This window comes from Cyprinus carpio, chromosome B3, assembly GCF_018340385.1.
Source record: "Cyprinus carpio isolate SPL01 chromosome B3, ASM1834038v1, whole genome shotgun sequence".
Taxonomy (NCBI): domain Eukaryota; kingdom Metazoa; phylum Chordata; class Actinopteri; order Cypriniformes; family Cyprinidae; genus Cyprinus; species Cyprinus carpio.
This window is the reverse complement of record NC_056599.1, coordinates 17,943,411-17,965,267: the sequence shown is the minus strand read 5'-3', so window position 1 is coordinate 17,965,267 and position 21,857 is coordinate 17,943,411. Positions and strand designations below refer to the sequence as shown.

The window sequence follows — 21,857 nt, the reverse complement described above, 5'->3', positions numbered from 1 at the left end:
TGGGTCTCTGAGCAGGGAGTGGAATTGGGTGATAATTCATATCGATCTTTAATCGTGGTGCAGGCTCATACCTGCTCTGAAATCTGTCAGATGGCCCATAAGCTCGGTTAGCAGCATGCTGAGGGGAATGTACATACCACTGTTGGTCAGGGTATTCATAATGCAAAGGAGGTGGCTCTTTATAAGGCTGTGATGATCTTCTTCTCCCATACAACTTTGTCTCTCATAAACTGTAACTGACCCATCATTTTGTTAATCAAAACCATCATGTTATGTGGCTCAGTCAGGGAGGCTCTCTGCTGCTGATGTGGGTAACTTGGGTCATTAGCACCATGACTCACAGCACTCACAGAATAATGTGGAGTCCTAGCTGGCAGTGAATAAGGATCGGGGAAACCACATATAAAGGAGAAGCATGCAAGTCAAGCCAGGTACTTTTCCCATACAAGGTAATTGGAGCTTTGGTATTTATTTGACCCTTAAGTGCACTGTGGGGGGCAGGCATAACATTTGTTGTCTACTCATGGATGGGAGTAGAAGCTTTTGGTAGCTTTCTAGTGTCAGTCTGATACTGAAAGGCTCTGGAGGACTGGCCCCTTGAATCTTGAAGGCAGGGATATAATGTTGACTCTGATAATGGGTTTGAGCCTCTAGGTGGTGTACAATGTGCCGTCTGTTGTGTACCTCCTCTGCTCTCACTGGTTTCCTGTTGTTGTCTGTGCTCATACGGTGCTGTGCTTAAAGGATGAAGATGTTCACTACATGGCCGAGAACCTCCACAGTCCATTTCAAAATCATCAAAGTGGGCAGGGTGACATGTCTGACGTTTTGGCCATACAGATTCTGGAACAGTTCCTCTCTGATGCTCATCAACCATACGGTCACTGTAGCAAATCACTTCCGGCTCGAAGGACCACAATGTTCAGAAGAGATAGGAATGACTTAGTTAGTTGGAAATATGTTGCATTTGCTACAGGATATCAGTCACGGCTCAGGGTGACCATATAGGGTTAATGTAGGTTTACTTGTATGATTAGGATTCAGAATCAGCAGTCAGCATGGTATGGTATACAGGGATTTCTTTCTATGGTTCCAAACTACACAATATGCAATTAGGTATATATGGATGTGGTTCTAAAATGAACAGAAAGAAGAAATAATTACCAACTGCAATATCATCCCAAATAGTACAGTATTATGGACTTTTTTTTCACTAATACATCGAGTATCCTTTTCAGCAGCTTAGATGTCTTTACAGCTTTTCGGTTGTTCTGTATTTAAGTTAGAGAGTCGTAAAAAATCTTCAGATCAGTGGAAAATAGTCTACCATTTGGTACAGATATCGATATACATTTTGCTTTATGTATATGATATTTCCCTAATCGAATAAGAATTTTAATTATATTATCAATTTCCAATAAACCAGTATCACAATCCATAAACAAGACCATTACATCAGTTATAGTGACAGACTTGTAAAATAACTCCAAAAGAAATGGAAAGGCCCCCAACAGTCAGATTAGGAATAGAACCAATTACAGGATTATACATCTTTTCGGTTTTTCTATTAAATTGAGTAGTTTCGGGAAGATACAGTGAATGAGTTTAAAATATTCTTTAGAAGATACATTTGTCCCAAGATAATTAACAAATTCATTATAATTATATAGGTCACCTGACTGATTTACCAAATCTGTAACAAAAATTAAACCTTTTCCAAAAAAATGGTTTTGTTTTTGAATAATATATATTAATTATTCCAAATAACACAGGAATGGGGAGAGATATTGTGTTTGTTGACTAATTTCTGCGCATTCAAAGCTTGTTTGTGAAGTTTAGTTTATTTAAAATCACAAACAAGTAGAAAATTAAGACCACCACATTCTTTGAAGATTAGATTGGGAATAAAGAACCATGGAAGGTTATTTTCACAATGACAGTGCTTGATCCAATTAATTTTAAATATATTATTGATAGTGTTAAAGTCTAAAGCATTTAGACTTTCTTCTGATACATTTCTGATTATGGTTTTCCTTTTAATATACTGTCTTACCTCTCCAGTTAAATTTAAATAAAATTTTATCAACCGCGGCACACATTTTAGAATCTACATAAAGAGATAATGCAGGAAATACAAGTCTGGAGATCCCTTCAGCCTTGGAAATCAATTAACGACCTTGAATAGATAAATTTCTTTGGAGCTGTATTCCAGATATATATCTCAATACCTTTAATTTGGGAGCAATGCACAGTGTAAAGTTTCAACTACTAATAAAAATAAAAATGGGGAAATAGGGCATCCCTGTCTAATGCCTATTTGGAAAACAAAACGAGAAAACGTACCACCTGATAAAGAAACATTACTTGAGATATTATTATTATAGAGTGTGTGCATCATATTAGTAAAAGTTGGGCCAAAACCAAAATGATTAAGGGCCTAATACATGAAATTGTGCTCTACGGTATCGAAAGCCTTACAAATCTAAAAACAAAATAAGAGCTTCCTCATTTACTAAATCTGAATAATCTAAAAGGTCTAACACCAGTCTAATATTGTTTGAAATATTTCTTCTCTTCATAAATCCAGACTGTGTGACAGATATGATTTCCTCCAAGCATGGGTTTAACCTACCTGGCGTATAGAGATGCTAACAATTTGTAATCCGAGTTAAGAAGTGTGATTTGGGTGCCAGTTATCTAAGTGCAAAATGTCTTTATTTGGGTTTGGAATTAGTGTAATTACTCTCTGTTTCATAGATCCTGTAAGTTCTCCATTTGCACATTCAAAATAAACACTCTCACACACCCCCCCCCAAAAACCCCCAAAACAAAAAAAAAAATCTGTAAAACTCAAAAGGTAAACAAACGGGTCCTGGCCTTTTTTTTTTTTTTTTTTTTTTAATGATATTAACTAATTCTTTCAATGACATCTCCTCTTCACAAAGGTTTTTGGTATTTATACTTATACTAGGACTAAAGGGTTGTATCTTTTTAAAAAATAAATCACTTGAATCAGGGTTAAAAGATTATGTACATAATTTTTGGTAAAAGTCTGAAACAAATTTTGAAATTCTTTTGTCATCTGATATAACAGTGTCATCAATATACAAAGAGGACTTTTTTTTAAGTTCGGCTCAGTTTTTTCTTTTTTTCTTTTTCCAAATTGAAAGTATGCAGAGTTTTTTTTTTTTTCTCCGGCTTCTAGCCATTTGACCCTAGATCTAATGAAGGCCCCTTTAGCCACTTCTATATAAAAGGAGTCAAATTTTTCTCTTAATAGGTATAAACTTTTCTTTCTCTGCATCATTTGGTGTAATATGGTTAATTTCTTTCAATAAAAAATTTAATTGTAATCTTTAAGATCTTTACTAAATTTTATAGAGAACTTTCGACACTCATATTTAAACATTTCCCAATCTAAGGTATGAGAAATATGATTTATGTATTTCTTTTTTTAAATAATAAATTAAGCCTTTAATACCCAAACAATTATTAGAATTGTGTAAAAAGAGTTATTTAATTTCCAATACCCTGGTTTCCTAAATAAGTTATATAAGGTCAGAATTTGTCTAACTCGATACCTGCATGATCAGTTAAAGGTGCATTGGAAATAGAACATGATTTAACAGAAGAAATCAGAATATCAGATATTAACCAAAAATCAATAATCAATCGATTTTTGTGTCAAATCAGATTTAAACTAGGTAAAGGAAGAGGAAGAGTCATTATATAAGAATCTATGAATATCTACCAATGAGAGACTTGAACATTTACATTTACATTTATTTACATTTATGCATTTAGTGGACACTTTTATCCAAAGCGACTTACAGTGCATTCAGGCTATATATATATATATATATATATATATATATATATATATTAACCAGTATGTGTAAAACATATATCACTTATTATTTTGTTAACAGTGGTAGTGCCATATTTTGGAGGAAATCTATCATAACATAAATCAGGAGCCTCATTAAAGTCCCCACCCATAATTAGTGATAGGTATTTTGTTTTTAAAGATATTAATTTGGATGTTAAGATCGCGTCCATGTTAGTTCCGATTTGAGTTACACAAGATGGAGTTTTCAATTGCCATTAATTTCTCTAAAAAATTCTTTTTTTTTTTTTTTTTTCTAGTTTCTCAGTTGCTTCCAAGAAAACTGCATTTGATGGCTCTGCAGTGTGGCGTCGCAAATTTGATTGTGGACTCTTGGTGGGAGTATCAGGTAATGTTGAAAGAGCAGCTTTATCCTCCTGCACAGGTGCCGTTGTGTAATCATGCACACGTTTCACTGCTAAAGTGTCTTCCATTTGTTGCAATGAGGAAAAGAAGTTTTATGATGAGACCGAATTGTTATAACAGATCGAAAGAGCAGTCACTTCTCAAATAGCAACTTGGTTAATTCCCAAGAAAGTGCTTATAGGAAACACCCATCATCCTCAAGAAAAATCCAGTAATAGGGGTTCTTAACTTTGTCAAATTAATAACATTTCATACCGTTTTTACTCGCATGAGGACAAGATGGCTGATGCAATACTTACAATGAACTTAAGTGAGGGTACACTCCCACGCACTGGACAGAATAGGTAATGCTTCCAAATTAACTATATACTGTACATACTTGATTCGCACTTTAAATGCTTGAGCTTGTTAGAGCAGAATGGATTCTGATTGGCTGTCAATGCCTTTATTGATCATCAGCTGGATAATATTATTCTGAAAGTGGAACTGTACCTCTATATTGTTATTGTTATAGTTGTGGTGTGAATTTGCTTAAATTTAGAATGATTTTTAGAACTTTACAGTTATCATTCTTGGTGTGAACGGGCCTTAAAGGACACTAATTATGGAATCCTGCCTCAGAATAAAAATGAATTAATTAAAAATCAGCTATGACTTTATTTGTTGCAATTTTGATCTATAAAGTCGCAATTATCTTTTTATGCATTGGTTTTAAATCTGAGATGTTATAGCTTGTAATTGTGACTTTATTTCTTGTGACCTCTTATCTCACAGTTGTAATACATCTGAAAATGTAATTAGGCCTATATTTTTTATCTTAAACTGTCTCACCATTACTACATAGGTTTTTCTTTCTTCATTTTACTTTCAGTCAGACATTAACTTCCGTAGTTATAGTGATTAGAAGAGAAGGAAAAAGGAGAGAAGCTTTAAAAATTTAGTAGGACTCCAAAAGTAGGATTTGAAGAGATTCAATTTGAGGATTTTTGATCTACTTATCTCAAGGCAATCTCAAGAAATCTCCAATGATCTCAGGGTCCTCATCTAATAACCATCCATTCTAATAGCACTGTATGTTGTATGCTGATAGATCTTAACAGCCCTCTCTCAAATGTGATACATAGTTCTTGTCACCATCAGTGTGTGTGTGTGTGTGTGTGTGTGTGTGTGTGTGGTACAGTAAGTGTAATTATAACCACATTTACACAATTACAACATTGTGAACTTATTATTTTGTAGACATCTGTTGAAAAATGAAAGGATTGGGTGAGTGTGAGGGAATTAAAATACATTGGCAAGTAAATAAATATGAGAAGTGCCCTTTTTCCACTTGAGCCCCTGCCCCTCATAATGTCTGTACATGTCCCTGAGCCTCAATAAACTGGACCAACGTTGTAAAGAAGAGTGGGCCAAAATTCCTCCAGAATGGTGTGAGAGACTGATAAAGGCATACAGAAAATGATTACTTCGAGTTATTGCCGCTAAAAGTGGATTTACAGACATCTGAATCAAATGGTGTCCTAAGTTTGTCACAAATTGCTTTTCCATCTTGGATTTATTTTTGTTATATAAATAATGACATGGAGCAATATGTCATTGATGTTGTTCATCTGAGGATTTATTTTCCAAATTTTAAGACCTGCCAAAGACCAGATTAATTTTTTATTTTTTTTTAATTATTATTATTATTATGCCCCGATAAAGAAAACCTTGGAATTCAGTAGGGTGTCCTAACTTTTTCACATGACTGAAAACTTAAAATTAATTAATTAATTAATTAATTAATTTATTTATTTATTTATTTATTTATACACTCTCCCATTTACCCGTATAGATGTTTACCCTCTTAAAGTTTATTTATAGTTACTTTCATATGTATGTATGTATTTATTTAGTTAGTTTGTTAGTTATTTAGTTATTTGGTGTTTGTTTGTCTACATGCTACTACACTACCTTTATAGAAGATGATCCTTTTAAAGTTTATGTGTTAATTATTTTCTGCACTCTCCAAATGACCTCTATCTGGTCAAAGTTATTCATATTAATTAATTAATGAATTTATTTATTTATTAATTTATTTATTTATTTCACTATCCCATTTACCTGTATAGAAGTTTACTCTCTTAAAGTTTTTTAATAGTTACTTTCTTGTTTGTTTGTTTGTTTATTGTCTGTCTCTCTGTCTATGCTCTCCTGTATGTATCACAAATTTTACCATGGACTTACAGTTACTTCTTAATTTAAAAGCGTTTAGTGTCATTGTCCAGTATGAAAAATAAAAATGCCAATTCATTCAATATAGAGAATTTGTGAGGTCAGGCACAAGTGATGAGAAGATGAGATGAAAAGGCCTGGCTGCCAATTCCAGTTCATCTCACAGGTGTTTAAACTCATCCAGACAAGTCTTTATGGACTTTGTTTGTACACTGGGGCACTACCCCAAACTGTTCCTTCAAAGTCTTATGTATAGCATTGTCCAAAATGTCTTGGTATGCAATTCCCTTTTCCAGAATAGACCTGACCCTTTATAGCTCATACCTCATATAATCTGCTAAAAAACATCTGTTTGGTTTTGATTATCATGTATTGTGCTGAAATCATGCATTTTAAATCAGTTTCAACTTCTGATATAGGGTTTTCTGAGTGCACACATATTAAGCACAAGCAAAGAAAGCAGCTGTCACACAGCATGTGAGAACTAAACTAAGTTCTCTTTCATGTCTTATTGCACTTAAACTGTCAAATACACACAGGTTTATGTTAAAAACAAACATGTTACAAAAACCGTTGGTTCTGTCAGTGAAGGTAAACAGTTGGGAAAGAAATTGCATGTTTATTTTAAATCTGTGTGGCAGCAGCATAAAATACAGTAAATAAATCAATAAATCCACTGCTCTGTTGTATCCACTGAGGCTGGGACTCCATATAGTGTTCTGTACTTGTCTGTGCAACCAAACACAGAACAGTTAGAATGCTTCGCTCTAACTTCTGGCATGGCGTTAGAACTGGCACACCATTGTCCCTTGCAAAAACACAATGGTGGCGCTGTGGGTGGAAACATGCAGATTAAGGGGTGGTAGTATCCCCTTTCTATGTCACAGAAAAGCGAAATCTGAGTGGTCCATTATTTCACAAGTCTGCAGAGAAAGGCTTACAAAAAAAAAAAAAAAAAAAAAAGATTGCATTCTAATATACGTTTTCTGGGTTGGTAGATGCACCAGTGACCCAATTATAGAAATTAAAAACAGAAAAAGTCAGATTTTCATGATATGTCAACTTTAAGATTTCTCTTCACCGGAAGTAAGGGGCCTAGCACAACCCCTGAAAAACAACCCCATGCCATTATCCCTTCTCCACCAAACTTTACAGATGGCACAGTGCAGTCAGGCAGGTAACATTCTACTGGTATCCGCCAAACCCAGACTCGTCCATTAGTCTGATAAACAGAGAAGCATGATTCATCACTTCATAGAACACATACTTGGTAATGTGAGTCTTGCGTGCAGTTGCTAGGCTATGGAAACTCATTCCATGAAGCTCCCGCCTCACACGTTTTGTGCTGATATTAATGCCAGTGTTTGTTTGTAACTCTTCAGCTATGGAACCAGCAGATTGCAGCTGATGACTTTTACCCTCCATGCACCTCAGCTCTTGCTGACCCCACTCTGTGACTTTGCCTTGTGGCTGAGTTTCTGCTTTCTAAACGCTTCAGCTTTCCAATAATACCACTTACAGTTGACACTGGCAGGGATGAAATTTCACAAACTGACTTATTGCGAAGGTGTCATCCTATCACAGCACCACACCTAAATTCACTGAGCTTTTCAGAATGACCCATTTTCCAAATGCCTGTAAATGCAGACTGCATGGCTAGATGCTTGATTTTATACAACAGTAATTACTAATTTTTGTATATGTAGAGGTGTATGTTTATAATTTTAATTTCCCACATTTATTTATTTATTTATGCTCTCTTATGTACCCATATGGGTATTTACCCTGGTAAAGTTTACTTAGATTTACTTAAACTGCTAAAATATTTCTATTCTTCTAGGTGAAATTGCAGTCAGTTCAAGTGTGGCTTTAACAGACTTAACCACATTAAATACTTATTATTTTCTTCTCAGTACAAATACCACAAATGGAAATACAGTACATTCAACACTAATATTACTTAATGAATGAAACAAAATAAAAAACACAAAATCATATAAGCAGTGCACACAAAAACTCAAATCTCACTTGAAGTAGTAGAGGGAGTATAATAGCTACTTCACCACTGGATAACTTGTTTTCATTGAGGTACAGTATGAGAATGTCTTGTTACATTATTTGAAAAGGCCTGTGCATTTTGTTCTATAACATAAATTATATACAGTCATGCTTCAAAAGTGAATATACAGCATTCACTCTTAAAAAAAGGTGTTTCACGATGCCATAAAAGAACCTTTCTGTCTAATTGGTTCCATTAAGAACCTTTAACATCAGAAGAAACTTTCTATTTCAAAAAAGGTTCTTTAGGTTATAAAAAGGTAAGAAAGAGATGGTTCTTTAAAGAACCTTCGACTGAATGGTTCTTCTATGGCATCGCTGTGAATAACCTTTTAAGCATCTTTTATTTTGAAGAGTGTATCAATTCAAAATGTCTACATATCTACAGAAATCCGTGGTATAATATCTTCGTACATTTAATCATTGGAGGTGTTTTTGTCCTGCTCTACATCTCTGGTGAAGGTGGGAATGGGGCCTGTGGGAGTGTCGGTAAGAGTGCAGTAGTCTTGTTTGAAACATGCAGGCACTGGGTTAATGATAACCGGTGCTTCAGAAGCCTTGCAGCCCATAAGAGACTCAAGACTAAGAGCAGAGTCCTTCAGAGACAGAACATCCCCACTCAGACACAAGTTCAGAGACTGGAAGAGGTTGTCCACTTTATCAGGTAACTCTTCGCAGAACAAAGAAAATTCCTCACACGGGATGCTTGTCCCGCTGCGCGTATCAGGCATTTGGCATGGGGCCCAGACCTCAGCTGTGGGGCCAACATAGGGTGTGTGGCATTGTGCTGTGGGATACATGCCTGTTTTCTCTACCTGATCCTGTAGTGTGGTAAGGACCTCGGAAATCTTGTCAATTTTTGAAAAGTCTTCCGTAACTTGAAAATCTTGTAAAGGACTTTTTGCCAAAACCCAACACTTTGAAAAAAGGAGGAGGACAAACATTAGTATGGTCTGAATCTATGGATATATCTTACACAGTCACATTATACTATTATTACAATTGACATTAAATTAAGATTTCCATAAGAATAAAATGCAGTTTATTCATGTGATATCAAAGCTGAATTTTAGCATCATTACTCCATTCTTCAGTGTCACATGATCCTTCAGAAATCATTCTAATATGCTGATTTGCTGACCTAGAAACATTTCTTGCTTCATAGTTTTGGTAAGTGAGTTTTGTAAGTTGTTGTGTTTATATATATATATATATATATATATATATATATATATATATATATATATATATATATATATATATATATATATATTATATATATATATATATATATATATATATATATATATATAAATTAATACTTTTATTATGCAAAGCATGAATTAAATGGATAAAAAGTATGGAAGTAAAGACATTTATAATATTACAAAAAAAAGTCTGTTTTAAATAAATGCATTTTTTTTTTTTATATATACTTTCTATTCAACAAAGGATCAAAGAATCCTGGGGAAAATGTAAGATGGTTTCCATAAAAATATTAAGCAGCTGTTTTTAACATTGATAATAATAGCAACCATTAATAATTGAGCACCAGTTGATTAAAACTGAGCAAACAATCAACATATTAGAATAATCTCTGAAGTATTATGTCTCCCTGCAACATTATAAAGTACAGACTATCTCACAAACCTCTTCGAGTCATTTCATAAAACCCCAAAGGGGTTAAACCCCTGGTTATGAAACCCTGGTCTATTTGAAGTGTGAAATATTACCTGAAAATTGCCTTGGTAATTTTGATAAAGTGGCTGGAAGTACGTTGCTGGTGTTGGCACCCATGAAATATCTTTCATCTTAAATCTGCAATGCATAAATATCACACAATATTTACAGCTATCTTCCCTGTGACACCTGAGTTGCTCATTATCTCTGTATATTTTTCCCATGTCTACTACATAAAAACTGTTCTGCAATAGCAGAATATGATAAACAATTACCTGGCAGCAAGAATGGACATAAGCAGAATTAAAAGTCCAACCATTGCAAACATTCCGATGGCAATCTTGTTGACTTGACTGGGTTCATCTTGTATAATCAACAGAGCAAACATTGATGGATTGACTTTGATTTTACGTTAACAGAAATATTAGAAATGAGAGTGTAAATATAAAGCAGTAGCTACCACTGTATTCTCCTTTGTATGCTGTTTTCCATTTCACAGCGCTGCTCCAGTCGCTCCACGTTCCACCGTAGACCTGTCTGTCATTTACCTTACTCTTCACCATCACAGCGTACATAGTGTCCGGATCAAGCTTCATTTCCTTAGTCTGAATAATTTCTTTTTCTGGGTGAACAATGACCTCCTTAAAAAAATAATGTCAATGTTAAGCCATTCATAGAACACATTTATTTTACATTTACATTTAGTCATTTAGAAGACGCTTTTATCCAATTGTCACAACAGGAAAACACAGATAGATGGTGTCACATATGTTTCTTTAATGTGGTGAAACAGAGGATGTTCACAGAGAACATGTCCTATGAATGGCGGACATTCATAATTGAATCATCACTATAATCAGTCTTACACTTGTGGGATCTCCATCTTTGTAGTACTTGAATTCATACATGAAGATTAGAGCAGCTCGGTAGGTATGTGTTTCATATCCACTCTTCCAAAAGAAATGATACGTCCCATTTGCATATTGTAACGTCAGATTAAATGGGGTTTTTGGTTTAACTGTGAAAAGAGAGAAGCTTCATGTATGTGAAATATAAACTGTGCAAATCACTTTTTTCTTTGATTACATACAAATACTCACTATTCTTTGCTGGCTTAAAAGAAGCATCTAACAGAGATGAATTCCAAGTTCCATTTTGCAAATAGCGAAGTGTCATAGTATATTTATCAAAACTCTTGAAGCCTACATCTACTGTGAAATTGCAGATGTGATCTTCATGTACTCTCTGAAGTTGGCAGCTATAATCCCTGTGTGTGAAAATCCATGTTTGAGAAGATATTGCAGTGCACACTTCCATTCACATAAAAAAAAAAAAAAAAAAAAAAAAAAAACTGAAAAATAGTGAACAAATTACTAAGAGACAATTAATAACTGGAGCATGCTTACTGGTTACCGATGATCGAATGAGCCTCCAGCCAGTATGATATGTTTATAGCAGATGTGTTTGGTAGTTTTAAAGAGCAGCTGATGGTATGCCAGTAATCTGTCACACAGATGCGCCCTTTTGTCAGAGATAAAACAGCGAAATGGTCATACATTTTTGGAAATCCATTGTAACTGAAACTGCAGATTTAAGAAACATCTTTTACCCTGTGAAGCGGCTTTAACCTGCACTGAAAAAGCCAAGAAAATGCAGAAAATCCCAGTGGGGCTCATTGTTCATGTACAAAACTGTAAGAACACGCTCTTCCAGACTTCAACTTAGCCAGAACTCACATAACTCCGCACATGCAACTGACAAGACATGAACTGCATAAATGTAACAATTTATTAAAAACATTAGAGGCAACTTACAAGTAAGGAATACAAGAATGATTCATTTTAAACCTTCAATATAAAACCCCCTCAGTTTCCATTCATTTAAACTCTAAATGATAAAAAATCAGATGTTCATTCAAATGAGAATTCAAACAACCCAAGATGTTTAAAAATGAAGCATGTACGCTCAAAATTTAAAGAAGACTCATATCAACTCACCAAATTTATTCTGAAGCATTAGAGAAATATTACATAATAGAGTGAAAGCTGAAGTCTGAGGCAGTGAAGGGCATCAAGACGGCTTTATATACAGAGAAGTTCCTGTTTATGTAGGAGGTCTTAACCTCAAATTTTATCGAAAAATCTCTCATTAGTGAAGATGGTATCTTAAGGTTCTCACTTCACCAAACTACACGAATGGAATTACACACTAAACTCTCACAATAAATTAACTTTTGCAGGTTAACACATTCGCTTAGGAGATTTTAAACCGTATATACAACATAATGTAACTGTAGCAAGGAGAAAGTTTGCTCACAGAAGAGTTTGCATACAGGTATTATATCAAAGGGAGGATCTGAATGCATTTTGAATAGGCCTAAACATAATTCTTTGTTATTTTTTTATTTTACTAAATTATACCAATAATACATCTGTAACATTTCCAGTCAGAAACATATTGATGTGACCTTCCCCACGTATGACTGATTCTATAAATGACTGCAGCTGACATTTAGCACAGTGATTTAAGAGATTAAAAGTTACAAATGTGAACTTTTATATGTGGCTTTCTGCTGTATGTCGCAGTCTTTTTCATCTTTCACTTTTAGCTGTTGCAGAAAACATTTTAAAAGTGCTCCTGCATATACAGTTTGAAAAATCAGCCCACAAATGTTGCTATACAAGTTGATGTTTCTTATATAAGCAAAAGTTGCTTGTTAATACTCATTTGGCTGAATAGTACAGTAATAAGGCTAAAAAGGAAATGTAAGTTTGCTTTTAAACCCTCCATTCTAGCTGCAAATAACATCTGTAATCACCTCCAACCATCAAAGTGTCTACTTCCTTAGTAATAAATTATCATATCATTAAAATAAAGTGCATGAATCATTTCATGGAAATCTGAGGATTAATGGAAAAATGAAAAAGGTTAAAAAACACTTGACAAAAAAACAAAAAACAACAACAACCAAAAAATCCCCAAAACAGATCAAATATTCTCTCTGCTGAGCTAATGATTTGTACAAAAGATCTGATATGTAGAAATACCCGTAGTATTATCAGGTGCTTGACATTTTGTAGATCTGTCTGAAACATGCCTTATCTTGCTCAGAGCAAACTCTGATAACTGCAACATTGTGTGCAATGACAGAAGAACTGCAAGCAAACGAAATGCATAATTCTCAGTCTTACCTCATTAGATAATCAGTACCTAAACACTGGTCGCACCTCACGTCCCATACTTTTGCTACATGCCGAATAAATGTACTTCAACTGCTGCTGGGAAAGTACAGAGCTGCAGCTGAGTAGTAGTAAGATGGTATGCCAGTATTGACATAACACCACATCATAAAATCACCACAGACCCCTGTCGTGCATTCTGTGTGTTAGCATGTAGCTAAACGTGTTACTTATCTTAGGTTCCAAACATGTTTACACATTGTGTAAAAACTCTGAATATTAGTTAGAATCTTGAACTTTAACTTATTATCAAAAAATATGCACAGATGATGATTCTGATTTTGGCATGCACTAATTCTACTCTTGCACACTAAATGCAGAGGTTGTGTGGTTAATTTGGCAAAACTGTAAATGCATAATGTAATTCAAAATGCTTTCCATCATTCACACCAAGAATGCTAACTATATTAGCATCCACACCAACGCAAAATAAAGTTGTGTTTATTATAGAAGCATGGTGTAGTTCTGTCGACTGCACTTTAAAAGCTTGTTAGAGCAGAATGGATTCTCATTGGCTGTCAATGCCTTTATTGTTCATCAGCTGGATAATATCATTCTGAAAGTGGAACTGTACCTCTATATTGTTATTGTTATAGTTGTGGTGTGAATTCGCTTAAATTTAGAATGATTTTTAGAACTTTACAGTTATCATTCTTGGTGTGAACGGACCTTAAAGGACACTAATTATGGAATCCTGCCTCAGAATAAAAATTAATTATTTAAAAATCAACTATGACTTTATTTGTTGCAATTTTGATCTATAAAGTCACAGTTATCGTTTTATGGTTTTAAATCTCAGATGTTATAGCTTGTAATTGTGACTTTATTTCTTGTGACCTCTTATCTCACAGTTGTAATACATCTGAAAATATAATTAGGCCTATATTTTTTTATCTTAAAATGTCTCACCATTACTACATAGGTTTTTCTTTCTTCCTTTTACTTTCAGTCAGACATTAACTTCCGTAGTTATAGTGATTAGAAGAGAAGGAAAAAGGAGAGAAGGTTTTAAAATGTAGTAAGATTTCATAAGTAGGATTTGAAGAGAAGTAATTCATGGGATTCTGAAGTTCTTGTGACAAAGTCACATTAAGATATCGAGTGTTACAATATTTTACTGAGATATAAAAATAGAGTATGACAGAAAAAGTACAACCCAGTCCATTAGAGTGACAAATAATTATTATTAGTAGCAAAACCTCTGACTACAGAACTTAATCAAGTTAGACACCATATTGAATTTAACACAGATTAAAACGAGGCTGGGAAGGACAAGTTTACAGACTTTACATTGTCACACACACTGTATAAAGCTTGTAGGTCAGGTCTTTTTCACAATTCACAACTTTTGAAACTGTTTTCTAGAATTTTTGTCAATTAAAAATAGTTTTCCATCAGCTGAACAATTGGTATATTGTTAAACAACACTCTTATCCTTTGATCGCATTGTACTTCATTCTCTCACAGCCTCGTTTCCAATCCTGTCATATTAAATATGGCACTACCTTGACTAAAGTCTATAGACCTAAAGGAATGATAGTATACAAACTGAGATGCAGCCACACATACTGTCCTGCAGTCTTTATGTAGAGCAATGTCTTGTGAACGATCACACAGCTGATGTCTAATGAGTCCATTTATGCCACAAATACAGTTCAGTGTAATAAAACACATTGTGAGCAAGTTAGGTCCAACTAGTGAAGTCTTCAAACAATTTGTAGATGCTTTCACTTTCTATTGTCTATTATTCAGCTGTGATTTAGTTTGTTGTAGCAATAGAAACTCCCATGAACAGCTACTTTCCATTGCTGTGGGCATCAACTTGAACTGATGTAAAAGCCACCCACTGTTTGACATAATTTGAATGGGAGCGTCCCACGCCATCCAGCGATGAAGTCTCGATCTGCTCGTTCCCATCAAACGCTGAGGGGCTGGAACAGTCGGACTCCAGAAATCCACTGTCTATGGTGTCCAAATCCAAACCCATTTGTGGGTAACCGTCATCGGACTGCTCATTAGAACCGTAAGAGTCCAGAGAGACCTGCTCAATGTTCTCCAGGTCGTGCTCCTGTAGATGCCAGTCATCAAAGTCTGAACCCTGTAAACTCCTCCTGCCGTCCGGTACAAGAGGCTGCCTGTCATCCATCTCAGCCGCTCTCTGATTGGCGTCTTTGTCGTTGAGGAAGTCCTCTAGGCTCTGTCTGTGACTGTCATCGGACCAGTCGGCCATGACGCCCTCCTGACCGGATACAGTAACGGTGTCCATCGATATGTGGCCGCCTGAGTGTGCGAGGCCTTGACTGTTGCTGCCATGGAAGTAGAGTTTAGATGAGTTTTGACCCGCCGGACCAAAGTCCCGCTCGCCGGGCCTGTTAGCAGGTTCCTCTGAGCTTTCATTCTGCTGCTTCTCACAAAGCACCTGCAGAGTGGTGCTCTTCTCAAGGACATCAAAGCTGTTGAAGGTCAGGACTGGTCCGACCCATTTCTGAAATAAAACACAAGAAGATCCTTTGTCATTTTGTCATAAAAATACATTTCTGTATGCCCCTCTCAAAAATATAAACACATTTTAATTCCTAAAATCATTTTCATCTAGAAGAGTGATGTGAAATATATATACTATCATTCAAAGGTTTAGAATCAATAAGACTTTTTAATTTACTTTTTAAAGTCTCTTATGCTCACCAAGGCTGCATTTATACAGTTTGTACAGTAAAATATTGCAAAATATTATTACAATTAACAAGAACTGTTTTCTATTTGAATATATTATAAAATGGCATTTATTCTTGTGCTGAATTTTCAGCATCATTACTCCAGTCTTCAGTGTCACATGATTCTTCAAAAACCATTTTATGATGATTTGCTGCTTGACAAAACATTTATTATTATCATTATCATTACTATTATTATTATTGATATTGAAATTATTTGTGCTGCTTAATGTTTTTGTGGTAAACCGTGATCAACTCTTTGATGATGAATAATAATAAGAAGAAATAAATAAATAAATAATTATTTGACAGAGAAATCTTCTATAAAATTATAAATTTCAGTAAAGTCACCTTTGATCAATCTAATGCATCCTTGCTGAATAAAGGCATTAATTTAAGACTTTACATAGCCTATATAAACTATATATCTTAAAGTTGTATGAAATTCTAAACCAAGCGAACTTATGAACCTATGAACAAATTAACAAATGAACTTGCTAAAACACTGATTAACATCAAACCACTTCTTCACAGACGACGCCTACTTGCAGATAACGCAAAAGACATCCGTAATCAATTTAACCATCATTTCCTTTTAAAAATGTGTTATAAAAAATCATTCATTGAATGCTTTTACATCCGTATGAATGGCTAGTAAATGCTCCTCAACACATGAAGTCATGAATCACAAAGCAACATTTGTCGAGTGTTTGGTCCACACAGAATGAAAAATAATTTTATAAACACTAAACTGTACAACTACAATATATATATATATATATATATATATATATATATATATATATATATATATATATATATATATATATATATATATATAAAATAACACAAGGTAAAAAACGACGTTCAATTATTTTAGTCATTAATTTTGTAACATTCTCAGAAATCTATTTTAGAATAAGAAGGGTTGGAAAATTACAGCGGTGTCACGGAACAACTTACAGCAAACACGGAGCAGATCAAAACACTTATCCCACTAACACCTAAAATTATTCTAATTTTAAGTACATACTTTTGGAATTATATAAAAAAAGTTAAGATGACGTTTAATGTTTTACACTTTCCATTTGACGTCACACAACTCTCGCTGTTGATAATGCAGCGTGTTACTGACCCCTACTGGAACACGTGTTCACTTGCAGGTAAAAAAAAAAAAAAAAAAAAAAAATTCATACAACTGCCTCGGCTCCTCAGTAACAGTTTACCGAGACAAAGCTGGTGCTACAAGTCTTGCAAGTTCACGACACTGCCACATTTCATAACGCTTAGGTTTTATAGAAATCCTCAAAATCCTCAGAAACGCTGTTACTATTAATATCTTGTCAGAGTTAGGCTACTAAAGTCCTCAGAGGAACAAAAATAACTCAAGAAGTAGCTCTCAAACCTTTTTATTTTTGTTGTGCTACGCCTGAGATAAAGGGTAGTATTTTCAGCTCACACTAGCCTACCCAGCGGAATATTCACTAAATTCCCCTTTACTTAAAAACAACTATTTATAACTACCCACCTTATCAGAGTTTGGGTTTGAACTCATAGTACTTTCCATTAGAGGGGAAAACTGCTACTTTCAGTTTTCATGTTTAACGCAATCTCAGCCAAATGTTAAGTGAGCCCTCCTGTTCCTTTGAAGCCCCTACAGACTGACTCATTTGACAAATGTCACATTCCCCTCTTGCAAGTGAGGTTAAGCATGTCGCACTTCTGAAAGTCCCCTGATAAGACATGTTATCATGCACACACACGCACACAGAGACTTCTGCTTGTGCACCATGAGATTTATACACAGAGTCAAAAGAAAGCATACCTTAAAGTCTCCTTGGTATGTATGGTAGAGGGGTGTGAAGTACTCATGAGGGCTTGGGATGTGTTGCCATAAGAACAGCTTTTTGATGCCCCCTCTGTAGATGCAAAAAGACAAAGTGTCACAGAACTGAAGTGTAGTTTGGTGGGTGCATTAAAAGGCTGCTATTGTAGGACACAAAGTCAAGTCAGCTTTATTTTTCTAGCGCTTAATACAAGTTTCGAAGCAGCTTCACACAGCATTAAACTGTCAAAGTAGCAGAATCAATTATGCACACTTCAAAAAATGAGGCAAATCCGAATTCTGCTACAAACATGTTGATTGTGTGCTGAAAGAGAAATGGAAACGTTGGCTGTCATGAGAAATGTCTAGCTTTATGCACTTGCAGCGCTTGTACGTCTGACTTCCTCCAGTTTTTGCCCTACATGAAAATAGACTGTCTGCAAAAACCTATCTGCTGCTGTTGTGGTTTTCGTGAACGTGGGAGGTGAGAAAGGACTATTCATATACGGTAAGTGCGTCATATCGATTACTGGAAAACTCATTTAGAGGAGGCGCTATCAAAATTTAAGATCATACTCGTCTATAGTCTCTTAATCACCCCGCCACTTTGTGGGATATCAGGCAAACTTCTCAGTACATCATCTTTCAGATTTTTAGGAATGAGTGAACTGATCTAGATCGTTTTAAAGGTTAATACAGGCTTCACAGATATATGACTTACAGATAATAAAGTGACTCATGTGACTCATAAAATGACTAACAGTCATAACAAAACAGGTTTGAGTTTGCTTCACTTCTCCATATTCCACAAAGTGACTTCTGTACAATTTGTACAATTCCCTAAATGTGCCTCATGGCCTTTATAAGGAACCAGACTTCTTGATTTCAATTTTGTCTTTCTCAAGTAAACAGTTTATACTGAGAAAGGTCATTTATATCTGAACAGAAACAAAGTGAAATATTGGACAAATAAAAGTAAGATTGATACTCACAATTTCCCACTGTACACAAGCAGCACCACCATCACAACAGGAAGTGTCAACAGCAGGAAATAGTACTGTTCTGACTGTGGAGAGTCGGATGTCCATTCAACACTGCTCCATTCACTCCACATGGATGTAAAAGCTGAAGGATGCACTGCAACCTGAACTTCTGCCACATACTGCCTTCCTGGCAGGAGTTTTTCACCGATGATAACCATTGATTGTTTGCTCTGCTGCAGGGTGTAAATTTGTGCCGTCTGAGGAAGCATCACATGGTATTCAGAAAAATGTCAACTAAACTCAGCAAAATAGGTGCAATTTTATATTATACATATAATAACACACACACACACAAACACACACACACTATACATATATAGAGAGAGAGAACAAATGAGGTTTACCTTTTCTGGGTCACTTTTGGTTCGTAATCGTACTCTGTAGTATAATTTATTATACAGAAAGTGTTCTGTATAAGCCACATCCCAAGTGAGGTTAAAATCCCCATCAATTTTTGTAATGTTTAGGTTCAGAGGTTGTTTTGGTTTAACTATGAAACGAAAAGAAAACCAATGTTAGTGCATTGTACAAAAGTAACCAAGACTATTGAATAACAGTGCGGTCCAAAAAGCCTGAAATCGAATTAACAATCTTGTACCAAGATCTCAATTCAACCAGAATGTTTCAGGATCTTAAAATTATACACCGAAAAGGTTATGTTCATTAAAGCTCAAGATGCTCTTCGGATCAGATCATGCTGGGTTTGGCACTAACTGAGCAAAAGAGGATAAACCAGATACTATGAGATTTTGAAAAGATCTAAGTTTTTTTAAGCACTGTTGTTCTTGAACATTCTGATCTCACTGTATCCACCGTATTATGCAAAGCAGAAGTGAGCTATTTTTTGTGAACATTTAAGACCTCTGATTCATCAACCACTATAAGAATAGTAGTAAACTGTAAAACTTCCTGCCGTGCGTTTATGATGACAATACATTAAAATAGTTTAATAAGAAATAGCAGTTTGCTGTATACAGCAGCATAACATTGTTTTTGTGCTGCTAAAATAATCTGAAGCGAACGACACCGGAAGTCTTCAAGTTACAAAAGCCCACCCACATGCTTACGTTAAAAGTGAGGTGGATATGACATTTGCACCAAGTAGATACCGGGACATACCAGATCTGTATAAAACAATATTTTCAGAGTGACTCTTTGTTGGGGTCTCCACATTGCCTTGTTTGGTTATTTGTGTTACTATGATAGAGCAGTTAGTATCATAGGACGTTATCATGTCCATATCCACTGGCTCCATTGTGCACCAGGATTGTGGCGATTTGATAGTGCAGCTCCCATTCGCAGACATAATTTCATCCCTGAAAAACATGAAAATGTGCCAATTAAATAACATGCTGCTCAATGGTAATGCAGGCTAGACAAGATTTAAAATGAGTCACTTTAGGACTTAAAGTGAGAACACGATGAGCTAGATCTGCACCTGCAATCTGCCACTACGTGACACGAAGCTGCTCCTGCCGAGTCAGAATTGGAGCAGTTGAGCATGGAGATAAAGTCTGTGGTGCAGGTTACGTTGCACACACCGTCATCTGCAAACAGTGATGTGAGAGGAAATGTGGTCAACTGAGCTACAGAAACGATAGCATTTCTTCTCAAAGCAACACCCGAATAGGTCAAAGGACACCAGCTAAATTGCTTTTACTGCTGCAGCTACATCCTTTTGAGGGTGTCGTATTTAAATGCTACGTCTGCACTTGTTTTATAAGATGCTTGATGTAGAGAGATGGATATATTGCAATAAATGTACACTTACTGCACTCAATAAGTCCACAAATTACAAGCAAGGCTATGGCTTGCCATAGAGCCATCATGGAGGAACAGGGAAAAATTCTGCGGTCAGCCCTGCTCAAATGCATTGTACAGAATCCACATGCAGACTGCAAAGAAAAGTGCATATGTTTTTGTACTGCTGTTATGTATTAATGTGTAATAACTTAATTTGTTGTCATTTAAATTCTTAATTTAAACAAAAAATTTTAAACAACAGCAAATGTAAGAAAAAAAAAAATATATAGATAGATTGATAGATAGATAGATAGATAGATAGATAGATAGATAGATAGATATAGATATATACACACACACATACATTTTTATACATATAAAATATACAACACCATGACAATGATGTATTAAATATTTTTCCTCTAAATCATCATATATGGTTTAGTTTATAACCAACATATTTGTATTAAACAAAAAGATATTGTCGAGTTCAAAAAGACGAGTGAAAGTGCCTATAAAAGAAGTAGAGGAATTTTAAAACTTACCTTGATATTATTCCCATTGAGTCTGTTTACAAAAATCTAAAATTAGAATGAAAATATACAATTCTGTTGTTCACAATCAAACACCAGTCGTACATAAGCCTTGACATTTATACCATGCCAATCTACTGATCAACATGCACAGTCAGAGTGCTTGTGACGAAAATATGACATGAAGGATGTGGTTGTGGTTAAAACAAGAGCCTATTTGCAGATGCTCCGCCCCTTGTGGGCCAATTAAGGGTATTTCCTGTTATGTAGGTGTTGTCCTCAAGGGCCTGATAAAAGTGCAATGTCAGCAAACTCTGATTTTAGGGGGGTCAAAACAGTTGATAACAGATAAATCATGCCTTGGCATGAATATAATATAATATATATATATATATATATATATATATATATATATATATATATATATAGAATGAATATAAATGAAAAAGCAATGATAATGTTTGACATTTTATTGTGGTGTCAGTGCTGTAATATCAATGTCAACAATTAGATTATGTTTCAAATATTAGACGCTAATATTTATCTCCTCAGTCAT

General features: G+C 35.0%; 2 protein-coding genes across 2 annotated transcripts; both read right to left on the bottom strand.

Annotated features, from left to right (window-relative positions):
* Window positions 1-7,065: 7,065 nt before the first annotated feature.
* LOC109050548 (interleukin-21 receptor-like) lies at window positions 7,066-11,968 on the bottom strand. Its single transcript, XM_042720052.1, has 8 exons — window positions 11,814-11,968; window positions 11,611-11,725; window positions 11,305-11,471; window positions 11,071-11,222; window positions 10,665-10,845; window positions 10,480-10,567; window positions 10,258-10,342; window positions 7,066-9,441 (listed from the first exon to the last, which is right to left on the bottom strand). Exons 1-8 carry the CDS (start codon window positions 11,878-11,880, stop codon window positions 8,941-8,943), a joined length of 1,356 nt encoding a protein of 451 aa, XP_042575986.1. The 5' UTR covers window positions 11,881-11,968; the 3' UTR covers window positions 7,066-8,940.
* A 6-nt stretch (window positions 11,969-11,974) lies between these two features.
* On the bottom strand, window positions 11,975-21,474 carry LOC109045629 (interleukin-21 receptor-like). The gene is made up of 8 exons (XM_042720051.1): window positions 21,314-21,474; window positions 20,797-20,920; window positions 20,464-20,572; window positions 20,145-20,341; window positions 19,370-19,515; window positions 18,975-19,222; window positions 17,983-18,076; window positions 11,975-15,928 (listed from the first exon to the last, which is right to left on the bottom strand). Exons 2-8 carry the CDS (start codon window positions 20,897-20,899, stop codon window positions 15,239-15,241), a joined length of 1,587 nt encoding a protein of 528 aa, XP_042575985.1. The 5' UTR covers window positions 20,900-20,920; window positions 21,314-21,474; the 3' UTR covers window positions 11,975-15,238.
* Window positions 21,475-21,857: the final 383 nt, after the last annotated feature.